Source organism: Cupressus sempervirens, chromosome 3 (assembly GCF_028749045.1).
Source record: "Cupressus sempervirens isolate cs-2001-9-10 chromosome 3, ASM2874904v1, whole genome shotgun sequence".
NCBI classification, from domain to species: Eukaryota; Viridiplantae; Streptophyta; class Pinopsida; order Cupressales; family Cupressaceae; genus Cupressus; species Cupressus sempervirens.
In genome coordinates this window covers 136,116,187-136,139,432 of record NC_143120.1, presented here as the reverse complement: position 1 = coordinate 136,139,432, position 23,246 = coordinate 136,116,187, and the positions used below count along the sequence as shown (strand labels likewise).

Sequence of the window (23,246 nt, the reverse complement as noted above, 5' to 3'; positions counted from 1 at the left end):
ACGTTGTTTCGTCATATCTGGCACCATGACTGAGATCTGTTGAAACTCATCAATAAAGTCATCTAAAGATCATGTCGCAACTGCACCAAATCCCAGTAGTAGACCTTAATGTCCTTCCTGTCAAAACGAGTGATCAGCTTAGAGCTAAAAGTCTCGTAAGATGTAATGAGACCATGATCCTGGGTGACTAGTCCATGATGCCACCAACCATATGCTGCTCCCTCTAAATGCATCATGGCAAATCTAATAGCTTCTGTTTTCAACATGGGTTTAAGTGTCAGGAATGTGTCTAACTTGTGAATCCAAGCCCTAACAAACATCTTACTGCTGCCATCAAAATTGGGGAGAGATAACTTGTTCATGGCGTGCTTCAAATCTCTATTTTGTGCCCTAGGCCTCCTGTCATGTTGTGTCCTCTTTGACTCCCTTTTTTTATTCATGTATTGAATAAAGGTCAAATTTTGTTTAACCAGATCAGGGAACAGATCTCATTCATTGTACATAGCCATGACATTATTCGAAAGTAAGCCTGCTACCGCAAGTTGAGATACCTCTTCCTCAACATTATCCTCAGCAAAAATGGGCATCAATGGCCTTTTAGTTTTTCATGTGGGGGCCCTAGCAGCCCGAGGTGATCCTACCACACTACCACCTCCACTATGATGACTCAGTGCTCTTCTGTGTGTCGGAGCTAACTACTGCATAGCACCTATAAGTTGCTGAAGTGCAATGGCGATATTATTCTATCCATCTCTAATAGCGTGCAATGTTTCCCTCACTTCCCATACTGTTCATTCGCATCATGAGCCATTTGAATGACCTATACCTGTTCAACCTGTATGCTTGTCTCAAAGGTTAGCTCCTCATCAACTGTGTAATTGTCCTCAATATCAATCTTGTTTGAAGATCTTGCCTGTTCAAGTCGAATGTGACTAAATTTATATGGCTTCCTATTCATGCCTATCTAAAATTTTTCCTACTAACCAGCGTGCAACTCCAATATTTTACCCACAAGTTGGCAAGTCTTGTGGCTCTGATACCACTGAAATGATCCAAACTCGGAATATAAGAAGACTCGGCAAAAATAACCAACACAAAGAGGGGAATGTTGTTACGTCGTGCTACGAGTTCGAACTCTTCTGTTATGTCGCTGTCAAGGCTAATATAAAGAGGTGGGAAGATAATACATGGAACAAACTGAATGCATCTCATTGCTTATTAATTCATTCACATACATTTTATTTAATCCGCATTGAAAGAGAACGTATTAGCTAGTACATAAAACTCACAACCACCCAAACTAGAAAGGGGAACGACAGACATAGTCATATTCAAACGGAGGACAGTAAGGAGGCACCTGAAGTTGGCATCCAATCCTGCAACCCTCATAATCCCCTATGATGATCCCTACAACATGCTAGTATCTGGGAGTTGTTCTACTTGCGGTGAATTTGTACTTGGTAGCAATGTCAGTCGAATGACGCCCACGACCCTAATTTCTTGGTGACTAGTTTGCAAGCAATGTTCTATCGTGCAACCAACCACTGCGACGTGACTGGATAAGATAGTAGTCACAACCTTATAGCAATCACATCCTTCAAACTGGTGTTAACGCTGCCGCACCCTGTAACCTCTGCTCTATTTCGCACATAGCTAACTGTATAACTCTCACTACTTCCCTACTAATAATGATCCGCGCTCCTCAAGTTAGGACCTGTACATTATACTATTGTTTCCCTATGCTTGTTACTGATACCGTACTCCTCCCATAACCCCAGGTGCAAACAATGACCATATGATTTCCCAGCTAGGATAAAGGATTTACAAGGGATTCTAATACCATTTGATTTGCCTCTGAAGTAGACTCAACTGAATAATATATCCTGCAAATTCGTACTTGATCTTGGAACAATTTTCGAACAGATACTGGGGCTATGTCTAGTCTCCCAATCCTCCCTTAAGAATTTCATCCTTAAGAAAGTCACAGTTAAGTAACCTTGACATTTTTTAAACAATACTATATTTCATGGTGTCAATCCCAAGGAAGCTCATTGCTTTTATAAACTCGATATGAGGGGAAGTACAAACAACTAGACAATGTGAGATAAAAGCCATTTTCGTCTTTTAGTCATTTAAGTTACTTTTGTTATAAAATGACTTTAAGTCATAAAGTAACTACAAAAATCCACTTTATAAAATAAAGTGACTTAACTATAGAAAAGCTCCACAACTTTCAATATTTCCCCAATGAAACCAAATTAACTCCTATGATTGGCTGGCATCCTTGAGAATAATGTTGTTAGCCCTATTTGGATGGAAAGATAGACCAACAAGGCGCCAATAAAGCCTAGCGCAAAGAAGGGGACATTACAATGATCTTGTCTTTGTGCAATACAACCTTTGTCTACATGCAAAGGTGGAGGGGCAACAAACATATGGTAATTGACCTCAATGGAAATGACCCATTTGCAAATTGGATTGTAGAGGCTGGAGAACCCATGTATAATGCATATGATATAGCTGATATGTAGATGAAGGTAGCAAACCCAGCAGCAAATGAGAAAGTTGATGACCATGCATGAAAATCATATGCCTAAAGCTCCTATTGAGGATGCTATTGTTCCTTGACAAGAAGCTTTACCAATTCGAGGGCACCCAGACAACCAATTAGAAGATTTAGTAATAGAAAAAATTTGTAATGTTGATTGTATAACATATAACATAAATGAGAAAACATTGTAATGTGTACTGAACTTTGTTGATGCGAGTTTTGTATCACTTACATAACATATTAAGATTTGAATATTCAATATGGCATATCAAACATGCAACTCCTATCTTGAAAAGTTATTACTCATGAAGACATAAGCAATAGCTCCAATGTTCCTTACACCGGTTTTATCGATGTGATTTGCTAGTGATCACGTAGGCGGCCTTACGCTATTCATTCAAGGATGACTTGGACTTTGGTGGAATGATGGAGATGATGATGGGTTTGTGAAATATGCGAGTGGCAAATAATGTTGATGGCGGTGGAAGGTGAGTGGATGTGTTCTAATGCTTGACCTACTCTTTCTAACTTGCTTCTCTAAACTTCGACTACCCAGCTACTCACTATTCTACTCCTACTGCTATGAATGGAAGGTTAGCAAATGGACGGGGATCGAACCTAATGAGAGCTAACCAGAGGCCTCACTTCCACAGGTGCAATGATTCAAAGGAATAATAAACTAGCTTACCATACAAAGCTTCCCAACTATCCATCTACTTCACTCCTACTTAGCAACTTGAAATGAAACTAACTTTAACAACTTGAAAGGAAATCTAACTAAGTGGAAGTAGAAAACATGCAATAACACCCAATGTTCTTAATCAACATGCAAATCGCAACAATGAAAAAGAGAGCAATTTTGATATTATCTTCGCAACAATTTCTCCAACCACTTTACAAATGAGAGCAAATGGCCTTTTATAGGGGCCAGAAATACAACGAACGGTGGAGATCAAAACAAGATCAACGATCCAGATTGGATCCTCAAAACCCTAATTAGGGTTGCCACCCCATCGGCCAATGAGAAGTTGCCACCTCATCAATGGGCCAATGAAAAAAGTGCAAAAAGTGGCAACCAATGAGAAGGCACCAAAATGGTGGCCAATCAGAAATAGACACTTGTCCTATTCTAGAAGAAAGGGAAATTGCCACTTGGGCTTAGATCAAATGATCTTCTAATATAAATCTTCCCTTTTCTTTCATCTTCCTAGCTAAGGCAATGAACTTAGCTAGCCTTTCGTTAACTTCTTCCATAGGAGGACAAGGTGTGTGCTTCGCCCTGAGTTCCGTTGACTTCGCCATGCCACTTGCTGCTTGTAGTATCCTTTCGTGATCCTTCTCATATTCTTTCTCAAATCCAATAAAAGCACTGAGAGAGAAAAGGGTGCCCAAATGCTTCTTTTTGATAGCAACCTTCCCCAACTCATCCAACCTCGATCCAAAATTTGTTTCATTGACATCCTCTTCTCTGATATCCTCAAAATCAAGTGCCACCTCAACATTGCTCATCGTGGCTGAAATGGAAGTGTCGACGCTTGGGTTGTGATTGCAACTGTTTTTTGTATATCCTTTTATGGTACCGCCATTGGTATTGGTTATTCGCCTCATTTTCAAGAAGGAGGGAGTTTTGAGCATCATATCCTCTTTATCTTTCTTAGTGTTTGCCCTCTTGGGATTCTTACTTGCACTACCATCCTCCATGCTCGTCGCCCTATTACGGGATGGTAGAGTGGTGGACCAAAAGGCAACAAGAACCAAGAGGAGCAATCCTTAGACTAGAGCAAAAGATGGATGTCAGCTTAAAAACCCCTTGCAACTCTAAATGATTTGAAATTACCTCTACCTATAGCCAAGGGGGATTGTCCTTCCTTTAGTCTGTCCTTCAGCCATATCATGTCCACTATACCGATATTGGTGTCGGTTATTCTCTTCATTTTCGAGAAGAAGGAAGTTTTGGGCATCATATCCTCTTTGTCTTTCTTAGTGTTCGCCCGCTTGGGATTCTTACTTGCACTACCATCCTCCATGCTCGTCGCCCTATTACAGGATGGTAGAATGGTGGACCAAAAGGCAAGAAGAACCAAGCGGAGCAATCCTTAGACTAGAACGAAAGATGGATGTCAGCTTAAGCACCCCTTGCAACTCTAGATGATGAAAATTCACCTTAACCAATAATCTTACAGCGACTTTTCAAAACCTCGGATATGACTTTCAAGAATTTCAAATCCCTTTGCAAATCAAAAATTTATCATGCAATTCACCTCCAAATAAAATTACCCAACCTAGGGCAAAAATCGCAGCCTCTTGAAAAAATCAGAATTTTATCTTCCACAAATTTCGGCTCCCACAAAATTCGCCCTCCACAAAATTTGGCTCCCACAAATTTCGGCTCCCACAAATTTTGCCCTCCACAAAATTCGGCTCCCACAAATTTCGCCTTCCACAAAATTCGCCAAGCAAGAAGAGTGTAGATCTGCTCTTGCAAAATCACCAACACCTTGAGACGGAGAAGTGAGAAGTGAGGAAGAAATGGGAGAGAGGCCTCCTCTTATACCCAACTTTCTTCTTGGACCCTGGAAGAAAGAAAAACAAATAATTAATGCAAAATTATGGCCCACAATTAAATACTTAACCAAAATTAATTTTGCCATGATGAAAATTAACTTTCTAAATTGCCAATTAGTTCTAAATTGCAAAAAAAAATTAAATAATGCCTTGAGGGTGTTAAATATTTCTATTTAATGGGGGTTTAGTAATTAATACGTCATTAAATTTGGATTTTGGCTAACCAAAAGCCATTTTTTCAATATTAAATTACCAATTTCATTAAAGGCAAAAAGTTTTCAAGGCAACTTTAATCTATTAAAACCAATTTTTTTGTAATTTCTCTCCAAATCGATTTAGCTAAGCAATTTTAGCTTTTTAACACAAATAAAATTATTTCTCTAGAGCCTAAAATCGATTTTGCAATTTTATTTCACCATCACAAAAATTAATTTTTTCACCAAAAAAAAAAAAATTAAGATTTTCCAAAAGACCAAATTTAACAAAAATTTCATTTTTTGAAAATTATCCAAATTTATACAATTATATCCAAATTTTCAAAAGAAAATGTCTAAGTACAAAATTTACAATTTTATCCTACCAAGTGTTGCTCTTTTAAAATTTGTTCGACCTAAGGATGAAATTGGTGGCTCTGGAAAATCAAGTTGAAACTGGGTGAAAATAAATCTAACCCTCTCCCCACTGGTCCTGATGGTGTCCAAGACGTGAAATTTTCAAATTTGAAACCTCTGGACCAAAAATTGCTAAGGCAATCGAAAAAACAAAAAGGGGTCCCCAAAATTTTGGGGCGATGGTGTGAAAACCTCACAACAAACTTGTTTTTCAATCTATAAATGAAGGCAACCCACTTATGAGTTCTCTATATTCAGTTTTATCATATGCATGTTTTCATAAATTATTTTGTAAATCAATGAGTTTTTTAATACTAGAAATATTTTGCTGAGACAAATAATGGGTCCACCAAGTTTTGCTCAGTCTCCATTGTTTAACTATGTTACAAATTGTAATACAAGAACCTTTTGTAGATACTTTTGCTCTTTCCATATAAGATTGTCACATCGACAAAAGAAAAATAAGGGCTGTTATATGTGGTATCTTAGTGCTAATTCCCAATAACACAAAGAATAAGAGTGTCATTTGGATCAATTTGTTTCATGCATATTGCATTTCACCTTGTTGAATAGAGTTAGATAATGTTCTTGCAACTGCTGATTACCACTGTACTTGGCTGCCACTGCTCCTAATGCATATACACCAGCTTGTCCACAAATAAATGTTACGTACCTACATTGTACAAACAGCATAGTCACATTAAGATATTAAATACAAACCATAGGATAGATATTGGCTATTTCACTTTAAATTTATTTCACCCCATGTTATAACAACATTGAATCAGTTTAGAATGCTTAAAAACAAAATTGGTACAAACATACTCTCTCATGCCTCGTGCAGCAGTAACACAGGATTCAATAATCTGTGTGCAAAGAGACAAGTCATCTGGGTTTTCCGTCACCTCATAAGCTTTGAAACATAAATATGCAGTTCCAAGAGAGCCTGTATACAAGCTGAAATCCCTTACAATACCCTGAGATGTAGTCCATGTTTCTCTCACAATCTGCAGATACCATAAAGAGATTCTAACTTTTTCTGTGATGAAAGAAGCCACACGTACAACACACAAAGCTTTACAATGACAAAACAAATATTGTACAATATTACAGATGGAATAGTGGAATGATGTGAGTTTCTTGCACCAAAGAGTGATAAGAGAAGTAAACAACATTTTAATGGAATCATTTAATTAAGAACCTTAAGTGACCAAATTTCTTAAATAGGAACACTTTTGAATTTCTGAACATGATTTAAACACTGTAACTTTACATAACAATTCTTTATATTTTGTAATTCTCCATTAATTGTGCTTCCCCATTAAAAGCATAGGCTTTAAAAAAATTATTCATATCAAAATTATTTTATCACAAGACAATTCACTTGCAATATTGATCATCCATTATACTTACCTACAGAGGGAATATCTCTAGGGTGCAACAGATGAAGCCCAAGACAAGAACACTATTTTAAAGACACATAATAGTGGCTACTTACATGCATATGTACCCACATGCACACATCCACATGTGCATGCTGATGGTTTATTGGGATTGCACACATTCACACGTGCATGCGGGCAATTTACTGGGATTCAATTATGCAGTTGTGAGTCAATCTTCATCAATCCATACTTTATACATAATAATTCAGAAGAACCCACCTCTCATTAACATAAATGGTCCACTTGGCACTCATTATATCTAAGTGATGTTCAGAGGGGTAAAGCATCATAATTTCCAAAGAGACACAACTACTGCAATGCAAGTGAACATAACCATTGTGTCTCCCCCGCAGTAAAGTCCACTTAGCTTCCTGTACTATTTACTTGTGCTTAAATGGTAAAGGATTGTGATGCCCCTTTCTGAAACAGTATCTAATAATAACAAATTTCAACTTTAGAATTCCACTTTGGGGATTTAAACCTGGATCTCTACAATCAGAACATAATGAGTGCTCATGGAGAACTCACATTTAACATTTCTATTAATTGATTTGAATCAATTCATGTAGAAATATTAAACAGTACCTCTTTGAGCTTTGATAAGATAATATTGTACAACACAAAACCTCTCTCCAGAGAATAGAAAATTCCAAAGCCTAATAATGTACTTCTTTTGTCCTTGATCTCTTATAAACAAAATATTTTTCAAAGCAACTAGTTTGTCACTGTTAGAGGCCCTTCAATGTCCTATATAGTAGAAATCAGAGATAGTGGATTCGAAGGTCCACAAAACAAGAAAGTTCAATGACAAGGCTTATTGCATCCTAGCCAAGGCATTTACTGGTGTGACTTTAGTGCCAAGAACAAAGAGTCGGCTGCAAATCGGAGATGTAGAGGCACCAATCCATCTATATCTTCTATAGAATGCTTATGGTGATCAAGAGGTCCAATAGCGACCGTGGCTATAGGATTGAGCGGCATCAAAAGTTTCCTACAAATCAAAGAAATTCGAGCTACACGAGGGGAGATTGTACCTGTAAAGGAGCCCAACCACCAACAAGGTTGTCTTCCAAAGAGTGGTAAGTTCAAGAGACTGGAGGTTGGCCCTTCTTAATAAACATTGTTGTGTTGTCAGATTTACTAAGTTTTGCTTGCTCTCAAATTTTGGCTATGGCTATTGAACACTGTATATCTTGTCCTTTGGAATGTATTGCAATATCAACTTTTCGAGCTCTTTTGTTTCTAGGAGATTGTTTGAGTATGGTCTTGGTGGGGTGTGTGTAGGTGTTATTGTTTTGATACAGACTGTTGGTCTAGTGGGGCTCAGCCATGAACTGTTACTTTTTTCTATCTCCTCTTTAAGTTATTAATATATAACATACCATTTACTAATCCTATATTGATGAAGTGCAAGGTAGGAGAATCCCCAAAGGAGATGTCCTAGCCCCCAACAAATAACCACAAAATATAAGATAAACAACAATGCAAGATTTGAACCCAAGTCACAATAATTTATTCATAGATATAACTGATTACATACTATGTGTCGAGCTGTAAGGCCTTCTTGGTTACGGCCAAATACAAAGCAAGTAATAGTTTTGCAAGATCCCTCAAGATCCAACCCAAATCCTAGCTAGTCCAGATCCACACTCTTGTAGAAACCTCCAAGGAAGATCCAATTGGTACTCGCAAGCCCACCAAGTAATCTCCTTGTCTTCCAAGCCTCAACTACTAGCCTTCTCAAAATTTTGCTCCTCTACCACCTCCTCTTCTCCAAAATGGATGAATAATGACTAAAGACTTCACCACAACCCGTACTTATACCCAACTAAGCCACAAGTCAGCCAAGTAAGCTACAAATTAAATATCCATTACGTTAACTACTTGAAGAGCCACAAGTCGGCCTCCAACAAAAATTAAATACCAAATGCCTTTAAAGGCTTACAATACTTATTAAATAAATCAAAATTAATTACCCAAGACCCAAATAGGTCCACTCAACCCCAGCAAAATCCCTTAATCATGCAGGATAGCCAACTACCCCAGGATGCTCCTGCATCAAACTCCCCAGGTGCAAAAAGATGTTCTAAGTAGCTAGAAGAACATCTCCTAGGATTCAACACACAAATCCCAAACCGGTTCTTCACATACATGTCCTCCAAGTCTTTAACTTGTATACTCTTTCCCTTGCTCTTCTGTTGCTTCTTCAACTCCATCCTCGGTGTTCCACAAGTTTTTTGTCCACACTGATCGCTAACCCTTTCAAAATCTGCCAACTCAACTCAACTGCCAATACTCAAGTTCATTTTACCGACCTCTTCATTCTGCAAAGGAATCAGGGAATGCTTACTAACACCTTTCTCAATTATAAATACATTCTTGACACAATCATGCACGGCCCTGCAATCATACTACCAAGGTCTACCAAGTAACACATGACAACTATTCATGTCCACAATATCACACAACACTTGATCCTTATACTGCCCAATCTGGAAATCAACAAGGCACTGCTCTCTCACTTCAAAAGTGTAACAACCCGCTTTCCGGGGTCTTAATTAACAACTAACATACTCATAGAAAATCAGTTATTACTTCTTTTCATAGGAAGACAGTTATATCAGTCATGTTCATGTGAATAACCGTAAAAATCAGTCAGACAAAATTTCTTAATTAAGAACTTAAAACACCATCAAGGAATTTAATATAGAAAATAATATCCACATACCTTGGAATTTGAATCGATAAATCATTGCAAGGATGCTTCTGCAACCACCTAGGTTAGTCCACAAATACCATTATAACAATATCAAATAACAAAATTCCTTCCAATACCGCTATATTAAAATCTAATGATAATTATCATTAATTACCACTATATAAAATTAGAGCATTACATACCGTATCAATTAGGGTATCAATTACCATTGGATCACTTAGGGCTTCAATTACCACTATATCAATTAGGGCTCCCAATACCACTAATTCAATTAGGGCTTCTGATACCACTGATTCAATTAGGGCTTCCGATACCCCCGTATCATTTAGGGTTCCAGTTACCACTGAATCAATTAGGCTTCAAATACCACTGTATCATTCCTTTCCTTCTGATTACTTAACTGTGGCAATAACTCAAGATTAGAAATATGCTCATATTCAATATTCATCCAAACGAAAAACAATCCATAAATATATCTCTCACATCTAGGTGTAAAATAACTATAGCGATGAAATAACTCAATTAATCTTACCTTCTTGCACATACATTATAAAAGTAACAATAGATGTTTCCAACAACAATTGAATGTATAGCTTATCTTTGTTTGTTGTACATCCGACAACTTGGGGAGAGGTGAGACATTGTCAAAGGCTTTACCACCCAACGTCAGACCTTACCTTATTCCCCACACAATCTTCAACGAGAAAGGCCCTCCATACCCGGAATTGGACTTGGATCATCTGTCATCTACTAAGCATCCTGGTATCTAACCACACCACCAAACTCAACAGCAGGAGTTACATTAACAAGATCATGCATGAGCTATTAAATAATTCATATTAAAAATGATAAACATTGATATGTCATAACTGATACTGTTTCATGTTATTGCAGATTCCTTTCTTTCACCTCATCACCCATTTCCTTGGCTACACAGCCGGGTGAGTCCCAAGTGTTCAGAATTCTTAGAACAATTGGTTCTATCAATTATACAAGAAGATTACATGCATCCAGCATTTCACAATGTGTGATTACATGATTATGTTCTGAAAGGGTTCCAGAATTTGATTATAATATCCAATGGCATAATAATTTATGGATCCATACCATAGTTACTTGGCTTTCACTTGCCATGAACAAGGTTAAATTTTAAGAAGGTCAATTCATGAGTATCAAACTAGATATCATCATGATAAATGTTGAGAATTGCTACTATGAAATTCGACGTTATTGTACTTTTTATTTCGAGTTTTATTGCATTTGGAAAACTCTCCCATAAGAGATACTATTTGACTCTTTTTATGATAATTCTGGAAAACTATGAAAGTTCTTAAGAAAATCATTATCAATGACATAGATTATACAGCAAAGCTTACAACGTGATCCTGAACAAGAAGGAAGTTTCTGAGCCTAGCTGACTGCTATAGAAAATCGAATATCACCTGCAATCTATTGTTATGGAATTTGAAAGCTAAAAGAAGAGGTCTGATAACAAGGAACATGGAGTATGCACCAAACTCATACTCTAGCCTTGAGATAAATCTAGAAAAGAAAGAATCTTGTGAATCTAACTGGCTGTTATAAAATGATGTTGATATGGCATTACATGACCTGATGAAGTGCGAAGCTGTCTAAAACTTATAATTTGATTTCAAATCGGTTTCCCTCTAGTTGCTTGAAGACATCACCTTCAGCACATATACCTCTAATTCCTAGCTAGAAATACCTGCATAGCAAAGGATAAAATCGCTCTATTTGAATCAAGGTTAAAATTTGATAATTGCAGGGGTATCGATGTAAGTAAAAACTGGCAATGAGAATAGAGTTCGGCCTTAGAGAGGCAAGGAGAATTGAAAACAACAGCAAAGAGAATCTGGAAATGTAAAAAGAAAGTCTCCAACTCCTCTCACGACTTCCATTTTATAAGGTCTAGCCGTGACTTCTTGGCTTCCATAACTTAGAAGATTATTTGCCCATTCAAAATGCCAAGTGTTTTAAATCGATTACAAAAGAAAGGAAATTAAAAAGGTTGGAAGAAAGTGTTGGAAAGATTATAATTTGATTATTGCCAATTTCTCATGCCAAGTGTTTATCGGTTAAAAGCAAAGAATATTAAAATGGAAAAATAAAGTTGAAAGATTATAATTCGAATATTATTATTATTTTCTATTTATATAAGTACAAGTAAATATATTAATGAGGTGACATCAATTTATTAAATTATTATAATATAATGATGCCATTTTATTTTTATATCTATATGTACGATATAAATATTTATTATAATAATATGATGAAAGATCATTTAAATCCTTTAAGGTACATTTATATTTTAACTCAATTATTTATGTTTCTCAATTTATTTATTTAAATAGCTCATGCAAGTCCCACAGATGTATCCTATTTCAGGTCGCTAGGTCCTCAACCCATCTGCCCGATGATGGTAACGCTCCTGTGCCTAATTCTTTTCTGACAATGCTTCCACCCCTTCGACATGTTTCCTGCAAAGAAATTCCCCACAGTTAAATTATATTATCATAATAAATTATTTAATCATAATTAATCATAACAATTAACCATCTTCTCAATTCCATGAATTCATGACAAATGATCAACTAGCTTGTTATCTTCATTTTGAAATTATAACAACTAACCATCTTACCATTTCACAGGATTATAACCAAATTAACTATCAACTGACTTCATGTGAACCTCAACGGCTATATTTTAAATTAGGTCAAAATTTGGGATATAACACAAAGCATGCTCATCTCGCAACCAGCCAATCCTGTAAGGATAAGGATGTCTCACTCTCTTCAAACCAAGTTTTTGAACCATCTCCTAAGCAACAAGGTTATCAATACTACCACCGTCCACAATCAAATTGCAAAGTTTACCACCTGACTTACGAGTCTTGAACAAATTACTCCTCTAACAAGATTCCAATGTCCTTTGGCCAACCAGCAGTCGCCGAGCTAGCAAACTCTCTCCTTGCTCAAATTCATTGTCTTCAACCTCATTCACAACAGTAGCTCTTCTATCACCAGCCTTCTACGGACACTCATAAGATCTATGTCCTTCTTCGTGAAATTTGAAACAAGTACCCTTAAACTCACCTCTACTGTCCTTCTCTTCTGATCAATAGGTTTTGGTTAATCTTTTGCACTCGGTTTAGCCTTTGCCGAGTAGTCCTGCTTCTCCTTCCCTCGAGAACTACTTTGATTCTTCCTCTTCAGCTTCTCCTCTGCTCTCAAAGCATACTGATAAGCATCCTCAACCAAAGAAATATTCAGCATACCAACTTCATCCTGAATATTGAATCTCAAACCATTAATGTACTGAGCTACCTTTTCCTTTGACAATTCTCTATGCCCAGACCAAATAGTCAACTTGTAGAACTCCTCAACATAATCTTTCACAGACATATCTTTCTGTTTCAAATTCTACAACCTCTTAAACAACTCAAGCTCATAATCAACAGGAATGAACTTAGCCTTCAACTTAGTCACCACCAATCTCCATCTAGTGGTCTTCATTTCACCTTCCTCTTCTTTGTCTCTTTGCAGTTCCTTCCACCAAAAAGCAGCATGTCCCTTCAGCTTAGTTTGTGCCAACCTTACGCTGAGTGGATCCTCAATATCCTCAAGCTCAAAGTAGTCTTCCAATTCACCAATCCAATCAATCAGCTCTTTAGGATTTAAAGTACTCGAGAAATTAGAAACCTCCATCATACGCTTCAACTTCAACTAAGATCCAGGTCTAGCAAACTAACCAACCCTATTTCCCATAGGTCTCTCCACACAATCAATTATGGCCTCACCACTCGATCAAGCAAATTCAAAGTCTTCAACAGCTTCCTCATAACCATCTTCAATACCCATATGCCAAGTTACACCACCTATAGCACTTATGATCTGAGCGATCATATCACTCTTCATCAATGTGATCTTAGATCTGAAACTGGCTTTAACCTCCTCTATTCTAGATCTAAAATCTGCTTTTAACCTTCTATGAGATTCTTTCTTCCACAGTATCACTATGATCATCAATCGCCCTAGGGTCCAATCTTCTTGGAGGCATCTTCCAAGATTTTCGCAAACCCTAATAAATCCACTTCACAAGACCCCGGTGCAAACTGCCTCAACTTCGGCGCTCAGTCTACACACTTAGGAACAAACTTCACTCTAATACCACTTGATGCAATGCAAGGTAGGAGAATCCCCAAAGGAGATGTCCTAGCCCCCAACAAACAACCACACAACAGAAGATAAACAACAATGCAAGATTTGAACCCGTCACAATAATTTATCCATAGATATAATTGTTTAAATGCAATGTATCGGGCTATAAGGCCTTCCGGGTTACGGCCAAATACAAAGCAAGTAATAGTTCTGCAAGATCCCTCGAGATCCAATCCAAACCCTAGCTAGTCCAAATCCACACTCTGGTAGAAACCTCTAAGGAAGATCCAACTGGTACTCACAAGCCCACCTAGCAATCTCCTTGTTTTCCAAGCCTCAACTACTAGCCTTCTCAAAATTTCGCTCCTCTACCACCTCCTCTTCTCCAAGATGGATGAATAATGACTAAAGACTTCACCACAACCCTTACTTATACCCAAGTAAGCCACAAGTCGGCCCAATAAGCTACAAATTAGATATCCATTACATTAACTACTTGAAGAGCCACAAGTCGGCCTCCAACGGAAATTATATACCAAATGCCTTTAAAGGCTTACAATACTTATTAACTACATACAAAATTGATTACCCAAGTCCTAAATAGGTCCACTCAACCCCACCAAAATCCCTTAATCATGCAGGATAGCCAACTACCCCAGGATGCTCCTGCATCATATATATAAATAGACACACACACACATATATCTTTGCTTTGACTAACATCAATCTCAATAATTTAAATTGAAAAAAAATTCAGCTTTTAGAATTTTCGTATTTACATTCTTTAATATTGCATATACATTGTATCATTATTATTTTTTATAATTTAAATAATATAAAACAAATTATCTCTGTCATTTGAAAATGGCATTCAAGTACCCATCCCTATTCCACATTCTACTACCAATCCCTATCTCCTAATGACTAAGATACAATCTTAATGGAAAAAAAACTAAGTTAATTGTGCGATAGTAGGAAGTCCAACAAGCACTTTATTTTGGTATTGCAGAAAATTTGAACTCAGCACAATCTAGGTGCCTACAACATGACTTTTATCATTACACCAAGTGCTTTTGGCCCAACAAGCACCATTGAGTGGCATAGAAAGAGCAATTACTATACTGAAGGCTGAGGCTCCAAACCCACCTACTATTGGCATATACATATAATCTTAAAAGAAACTACATATATTGTATAAACGTAGGAATATGTACACAGAGCAACTACTGTAGCAAATGCAGAGGCTTTGGATATGAATAAAATCTTAGAAGAAAACAGCTTAGTTGTATTAAAATAGGAATTCAACCACCACCATTATATTGTAAGGGCATGTGATGGCTAAGTTCTAGTGTTGTTGTCCTAGTCATCAAGGCTGAAACTGTCACTCGGGTGCTACTGTCGAATGTTTCAAGTTTCAACTGGATGAGGTCCCCTATTTGTAACCTCACCAGTTCACAGCTTCAACTCTCATTTACCCCTCTTTTAAAAAAATAAGAAAAAGAAGTTTTTAAGGCGGAGAAATTCCTGGACATGGAAGTTCAGGGATTGAAATCCACCTACCATTGGCATAATGAGATGAGAACTTAAAAGAAATCAACTTCATTTCATGAAAACGGAAAATATAAGTTCAACAAGCTTAATCAGGTGGTATAGGCAAAGCAACTATCTTAAAGCACGCCTTTCCTCTTAAGGTGTCTTAAAAAAGATTTAAAAATAGAATCGAGATCAAAGTTCAATAAGCTGAAAGCTTCTGTTAGTCTATACTATCTTAGTATATAATAAAACTGAAGTCCAATTTCTAAGGCAAACTTGCCGGTTTAGCAAGGCGCACACATATACAGGTATCCTGGCAAAAAAAAATATGGATGGGGACGGCAAAGATACAGAACTCACTAATCAAGCCCACTGTTGAAAAATCAGTTAATTTCTTCTCATCTTTGAAACATAGAGAGGGAAATTCAATAACCTCCAAAAGGAAACAATAGTCTACCGGATCATAAGAATAAACAGCACTGCTGGAGAAGTTATAAATTACATAAAGACTAAACAAAGAGATATATAAGTTATGTCTGACTTTAAAATGTTTAAAGCTTAATGCTTCTCTTATTGATTTTGATCAGAAGTTCCCTTATAATCGTTTCAAACAGGGAAGACAGGGGGGAACATCGGCTTCCAAACCCTTTGATGCCGGGGAATTCTCAAGTTCCAGACCCTTTGGAGAAGCTAACCTAATTAAAGAAAAAGCCCATTTATCTCCAGGTATTTTTAGGTGTCAAAAAAAAATGTTTTATTTTGTCATACCTCGTCTTTGAGAGCTGAAGCGGCCTGGAGAAAATTTTGAGCGGCCGATTCGTAAGGAAGGCGCAATAAATTCAACAGTTTGTCATCTCCATCTTTGGCTGTTACCGATTCTTCTTCCTCTTCTTGTACAAAATCAGGCATGGTGTTCGGAAAATATCGCTCAGCCATTGATTTTGTGTTAAAAAGTTTCTTCTTATTATTATTATTGTTATTGTTTTTCTTGAGAAAGTTGCAGAACAAGCGACGCCAGTCCATTCACACTCTAAAATGCCTTGAACTAATCATGGTAAATTAGGGGACAGATGTGCGAGAAATTGCTACGTCCGCGGGCGTGTCAAAGTTTTGAATTTGGAGTTGTTTTGTGTTCATCTTTTTCAGACGATACCTAGGCTTATTCCTTTGGTCCTTTTAGCTCGAAAATTGTCTACATTCTAATCTAGAGAGTTCTAGGACAAAGTGAGAGGATAACTTGAAGAAACCTCCCTTGGTTTAAAAAAATACAAAATTTTGGAGGATCTAACATTATGGGGAATTTAATTTTTATTGGCAATTTTTGTTTCAAAGTATTGGCGATTTGTTTTCAATCATATTGAAATTCTATAAAATGTTGGTGAATCTAGTGCGCCGCCTATCACAATATAGGGCAAGGTTGAGAGGGAGCTACTCCATGGGGGTTCTCAGGGGTAGCACCCCCGAAAGCTCAAATAACATTTAATATTTTATTAACATGTCATAATTTAATATTATATCATATAACATATAGAAACCCTATTTTTATAATCGTTGGATGGTTCTTAATCAATGGCCCAAAACTTATTTCAGGAAAAACTTTTGAAGGACACCAAGTTTTAGAGAAAATTCCCAAAATAAAATCATTGTCCATAATGAAATATATTTATGGCCAAAATGAGAAATGATAAAAAGTTCCATGGAAACTATACAAAATAGAGACACCTATCAAATATATGTACTTATCTTATAACTGAACTTTAATTTCTACCACGTATTAGCAAATATGATTGTAGATTGACGCGAGCCTTGGGAATTGTAGGGGATAATATTTAATTCATCGTGTGAAAATATTATATTCTATTGGTGAAGTCATTGTTAAAATAAAAATATCATGTATCATTAATAGTGATTGGTCAAAGCATGCTACCCGATTTTTATAAACTGTGGGTGACATGGAATTTGGAGTCCCCAATGAGTGAAATTTGCCAATTAGCGAATATTCGTCGCTAAAGTTATCCCTGACAAAGTTAATCACGGGCTGGGAGGGCAAGGTGATTGTGTACTTTTATTGTCAGGTTGTTGTGTAGTGTTTGAATGTTGTTTCCCATTGTAGGACATTTTTGTTCATGGGATTGGAGGATTGAAGGATTGGTGCACGAAAGAGAATTTTCAATATTTTTCTATAGTTTTGTAGTTCTTTTAGTCAAATTTATTGATTCATGTTTCAGTAGTGATTCACACAAACCCATTTTTTTATGACAGTAAATGGAACGCTTGTACTCAATGGATTTAAGTGATACTCACTGAGATAAAGCACTGGGACTTCCTGTTGTGGCCTCACAATGAACACCCCATTTTGAGTCACAAAATGGGGACCCCCTTCAAAATTCCCTATGAGGCATCTAGTCCAAAGCCTTAGTCATTTTGAATCCTCTTCTGGGTCTAGGTCAAACCCTAATCTTTGATCAGGAAGGGTTAGGTAGTCAAACACGGGTAAAAAATCAAGTTTAGGAGTTAATGTGCTTAAAGTGTGCACATGCGCACTAGCGCAAATGAACACCCCATTTTGAGTTGCAAAATGGGGACCCCCTAGTTTCAAAATTCCCTATGAGGCATCTAGTCCAAAGCCTTAGTCATTTTGGACCCTCCCCTAGGTCTAGGTCAAACCTTGATCTTTGATCAGGAAGGGTTAGGCAGTCGGACACAGGTAAAAAATCAAGTTTAGGACTTCATGTTCTGAAAGTGCACACATGCGCACTAGCACACATGTGCAGGTGTGTGAAGTGCACTCACCCCTGCTCCACACATTCGCATGTGCACACCTTCAAAGGTGCACACTTGCGAAGGTCCAAACTTAAGACCCCCACTCGTAATGCACATGTGTGCAGTTGCACAGATGCACACAATGCACACATTATCAAGTGCGCATATACATTAGTGAGTAGCTGTGCACTTTCCCATGTCCAAGGAAAAATTAGCTCACTAGTGCACCTGCCAAGGTGCACTAGGTGCACTAGTGCACAAAACTAGCTTTTGGGGGGGAATCCACTATCTTGTTTGTTTTGACTGGTGTTGACCCAAGTTTTTGTTAGTCTAGGTCTTATGGAGTCCTGTTTTGGGATTTTTAACATAAGATAACTAATGTTTGCTTCTTTGTGCAAATAAATTGACATCCTCATTATCCCTAACACAAAAAATATCCATGATATTGCATGTGCATGGTATTGGATAACTTGTCGGGGTCATAAATTTTGACCTAGAGCTCGAAATTCAAAATTGTTTACACCATTGGAAAGAAAAACTAAAAATCTAATTTTAGTCCCTAAAACAACAAGTATTTGGCTTCCCAATTTTAGGGACCGGTGAAAGTTTCAACTTGAAATTTTGAGTAGAAGACTTCTGAAACAGCCAGTTAAAAAGGCCTAGAAAAGCTTGTTAAAAAATATGAAAAAGTTTCAAACATTTGATCATTTTGGATAATTTGGATCACCTGGTCTCTAACCAAGAAGGATCAGGCTATTGAAGAATAGAAAAAATCAAGGAATAGACTTTCCGATGCACAAAGATGTGCATAACATGAAGGTGCACAAGTGTGCATAACACGAAGGTGTGGCGCATGATGTACAAGTGCATTGATTATCATAGCATCTTCATTATCAGCAACAATATAGATCTCACCTAAGCTAGTAACCTTCACCTCAAAGGAGTCACATGTAAGTTTTGATTAATGAATTTACACTAAAGATCAAAGATACAGAGGTTGGACATGTGAACCAAAACAAGCTCCTCATCTTATGAAACTATTAATGATGAGATTCAAAATAGGCACTTTGGGATTTCAGATAGAAGAAGCAGAAGGGTCAAGGTATGCTTTTTGAAGGTGCACAAGGTGTGCATTGCGATTTTGAATATGCATAAGTTGGAGGACTCTAGAAGCTGTGCAAGGTGCCAAGGTGTGTATGTGTGAATGTGTGGAGGTGCACAATTCTAAAAATCTTGAAGATGCCCAAAGTCTTTAAGATGTTAAGGTGCGTAAGTGTGCAATTTTACAAAGTTTTGAAGAGCAAAGTGCATAGGTGCACAAGGTGTGCAAATAGGCCTAAATCATCAAAAAGATCAAAGTACAAAAGATTGATCTAAAACCCCATTTGAGAAAAACCCATAAACTATTTTCAAAATCAAGAACTCTGATTTTTTGGTGAATTGAGCACCTTGCACATATTCCCTTAAGGTATGCAGGTGTGCAAGTTATGCAAGGTGCACAAGGTGCGCAGGTGCACTATTCATATAGGTGTGCTGACAATTTTGAAGAAGTAACATTGTGCCGATAGTTAACTACCAGTTCCTAATTTAGAGCATTTCATGCACCAGAAACACATTCTAACTACAGTTCAACTTGTAGAAACACCCAGAGAAGGTTAAACTTCCATTTTTAGAGCTTCTAGTACTCCCAGATCCTCTTGCAGCTTCCTTCTTCTTATCTACTTCTTCTTTCTTTGCTTTAAGTCATGTAAAGACTCATGCATCCATTAATTGATACAAACATGAGTGGAGTCCTAGTTAGCACCTTTTAGAGAGTCAATTTGTATATAATTGGATTTGTTTTATTAGTTTTTAGCACGAGTTGCATTTTAAGAACTATCTCTCCTAACACAAAAAGAGGAGATGATTTCTTATAAACACATGAATGTAATATGTACTCTAGGCTATTATTTTGATGCAAGAATATATGTTATTCATGCTCTCATTCTAAGTGTAGTTATTCTTGCTAGAGTGTGTTATTTTTGTGAATGTGTGTTCGTGAATAATAATGGAGCCAATGGTTTTATTGTGTTGTTATGATTGTGCGACATTTTAGTTCTAGTATTTTCCTCGTGTTAACAAATTCCCCTGACATACTAAGTTGGAGAAAAGATCACCTATTGTTCCTGTAGACACCTAAAAACCTTTAGAAAATAAAGTATTTTTATTTTTTGAAAAATTCCTGATGACATCATCATTTATTAATTAATTAATTATTTAATTAATTAATTTATTTTTATGCCACTAAATCCCTTTATCTTAATTTAAAATATTTAATTAAGGAATCCCTCCCAAAAATGTTTAAATCTTATTTAAACATTATTTCCTTATTTATTAATTATTTAATTAATAAATTGACCAAAAAACCCAAAATAAATTTTAAAAAAATGTTTTGCCCAAAACTTGGCCAATTTCCTTAAGACCACTAACCTCTTCCAAAATCTTCTAATCCTTCTTTAATTTTGATTAAAGGCTAATCCCATCATTTCCTACCCCTAATCCCAACTCAAAATATTTAATTAAGATTAAATATTAATCCTTATGTTTATTAAAAAAGTTTTAATAAATATCTCCTCAACCCAAACCCTTGAAATAAATAAAACTTTATTTATTTCCTAAAAATCTAATTTATCCTCGTCCTAAGAAGTTCTAGACTCTTCTAGAAAGTCTTCATCCTCATCCTAGGAAGTTCTAGACTATTCTAGAAAGTCTTTATCCTCATCCAAAGTCTAGACTCTTCTAGAAGATGTCTTTAAACCTAATCCTAATCCCCTCCTAACCTTGTCACATTCTCTAAACATGGGTTAAGACTTACTAACCCAAGCCAAAGTTAACAAATATCTCCTCCTTCACCCACCATCCCATAAAACACCTGCTTGTTCCCTTGGTGTTCCAACCAAATATCCAAAATCTAATGGACCTTGTAAATACCTCCTGTACAGCTTGTAAAATCTTGTACCAAAGCTTGTATTATACCTTGTAAATCTTGTACCATACCTTGTATATCTGAATCTTGTCCAAAGTTTGTACCATATTCCAGCTTGTAAATAATCTTGTATCCTAGCTTGTATACTATCACGTGCACACACAAAACCCCATTTTCACTTAAGCTTTTTGCAAACCATCTACCTATCCACCTATCACCTATTATAGACATCCCATCCTTCACAAACATTTCCATCTCACAAAAACCAAAACATGAACAAACTTGTACATTTGTAACATATCTTGGTCCATCAGCTTGTACATCCTCTTTAGCTTAGTACCATTGTATCTATCCAGTGTTCATGTTAGTTCGTCCTTGATCATCATCTTGCACCCATCGCACATCTTGGTTAGCTATTCCAATGCATCCTTTAGCTAGATTTCCTGTCACCAAAGTGTTATCTTTCTTAGTTCAGCTTGCCAGACACATCACTCATCCAAATCCACCAGCTTAGGTGCTCTTCGATAGGTCATTGCAGGATATAGCTTTCCTCATGTCTGATCTTGGTTCGTTAGTACCTCGTCCTACCCATCTCGTTGGCAAACGGTTCTCTTTTGGATTTTCGCTTTCTTTTGATTTGGACTCTTCCCTGTTGGGTCTTGAAATATCTTTTCCAAGCAATCTCCTTGTTCCCTCCTCAAGGTTGCCACGATCTTCCATATCATGGTATACTGCGAATGGGGCAATTAGAGCGTAAGGTCTTGATCATGTCTTCTGCTTGTTTTCTTTTCTACTTGTGGGTTACCCAGTGTCGTTTCCACACTGCTTCCTCTGGGATTCTTGTGTGATACTGGGACAATCCTTGCGTGTTTGTTTTGAGTCAGTCCGTCAGTCCTCTGGAGAGTTGGTGAAAAGGCCTTGATGTTCTTGGTAACCTTGGCAATTAACCAACAGTCCTATAGCAAATCTAGTGCTCAACTACATGGTGGTACTTCTCTTTGAAGTATCCCCTTGCTCAAAAAGCTTCAATAGTTTTCCTTCATCTCCATTATCCCCCATCCATATCCAGCATCCATCTCTCCTACCCCAGCATATGCATCAGTATCTCTTTGAATCACTCCTCACCTTTAGCTTTAGGGATCCACAATCCTAGTCTTAGGGATCCACCAATCCAAATAAATCCACCAAGTCTCATCTTTCGAGATCCACAATCCTAGTCCTAGGGATCTCCGAAACCCATCTTCCGCCAATCTGACTCTTTGAAATCCTATTGCATCAGCTTTATAATCCCCTCATCCATCTCCCTATCCTGGATTCCTTTTTATAGCGCTCTGCTCCTTCATCCTCCACCTTCCCTAAAGTCTTAAGCTTGCTTCCTCTTGTGCATCTGATTCTCCTTTATCATTCTCCCGTAGTGAGAGTTTGAGCTAATTCAGCCCCTTCTCTTTGCCAATCCGAGTCTTCTTGCTCATCTCAGATTCTTGTACTTTTCATAAAGTCGTCGAGCCTCGCTTTCTCTCCCCGCCGCCTTCTTGAGGGGGCATCTTGCAGTCCATTCTCTCCTCTTCTGCTCTAGCCTTGGGCATCTTATTTTCTTATCTTTGATGCCATGCCACTTGCGGCATCACATCAAAGAGGGGCAAAATGTAGACACCTACAAACCTTTAGAAAATAAAGTATTTTTATTTTCTGAAAAATTTTTGATGACATCATCATTTATTAATTAATTATTTATTTAATTAATTTATTTATTTTTATGCCATTAAATCCCTTTATCTTAATTAAAAATATTTAATTAAGGAATCCCTCCCAAAAATGTTTAAATCTTATTTAAACATTATTTCCTTATTTATTAATTATTTAATTAATAAATTAACCAAAAAAACCAAAATAAATAAAAAAATTATTTTTTG

The 23,246-nt window shown here is 36.9% G+C and overlaps 1 protein-coding gene across 1 annotated transcript in view; it reads right to left on the bottom strand.

The window, feature by feature from the left end:
• GPCR (G protein coupled receptor) overlaps positions 1-16,637 on the bottom strand; it is a 30,205-nt gene extending 13,568 nt beyond the window's left edge. The window contains exons 1-3 of the mRNA XM_089818677.1: positions 16,374-16,637; positions 6,553-6,734; positions 6,289-6,400 (exon numbers count right to left, since the gene is read on the bottom strand). Of these exons, the coding sequence (XP_089674803.1) occupies positions 6,289-6,400; positions 6,553-6,734; positions 16,374-16,628 (549 nt within the window). The 5' untranslated portion in view covers positions 16,629-16,637. The remainder of the gene's footprint in view (positions 1-6,288; positions 6,401-6,552; positions 6,735-16,373) is intronic.
• Positions 16,638-23,246: the final 6,609 nt, after the last annotated feature.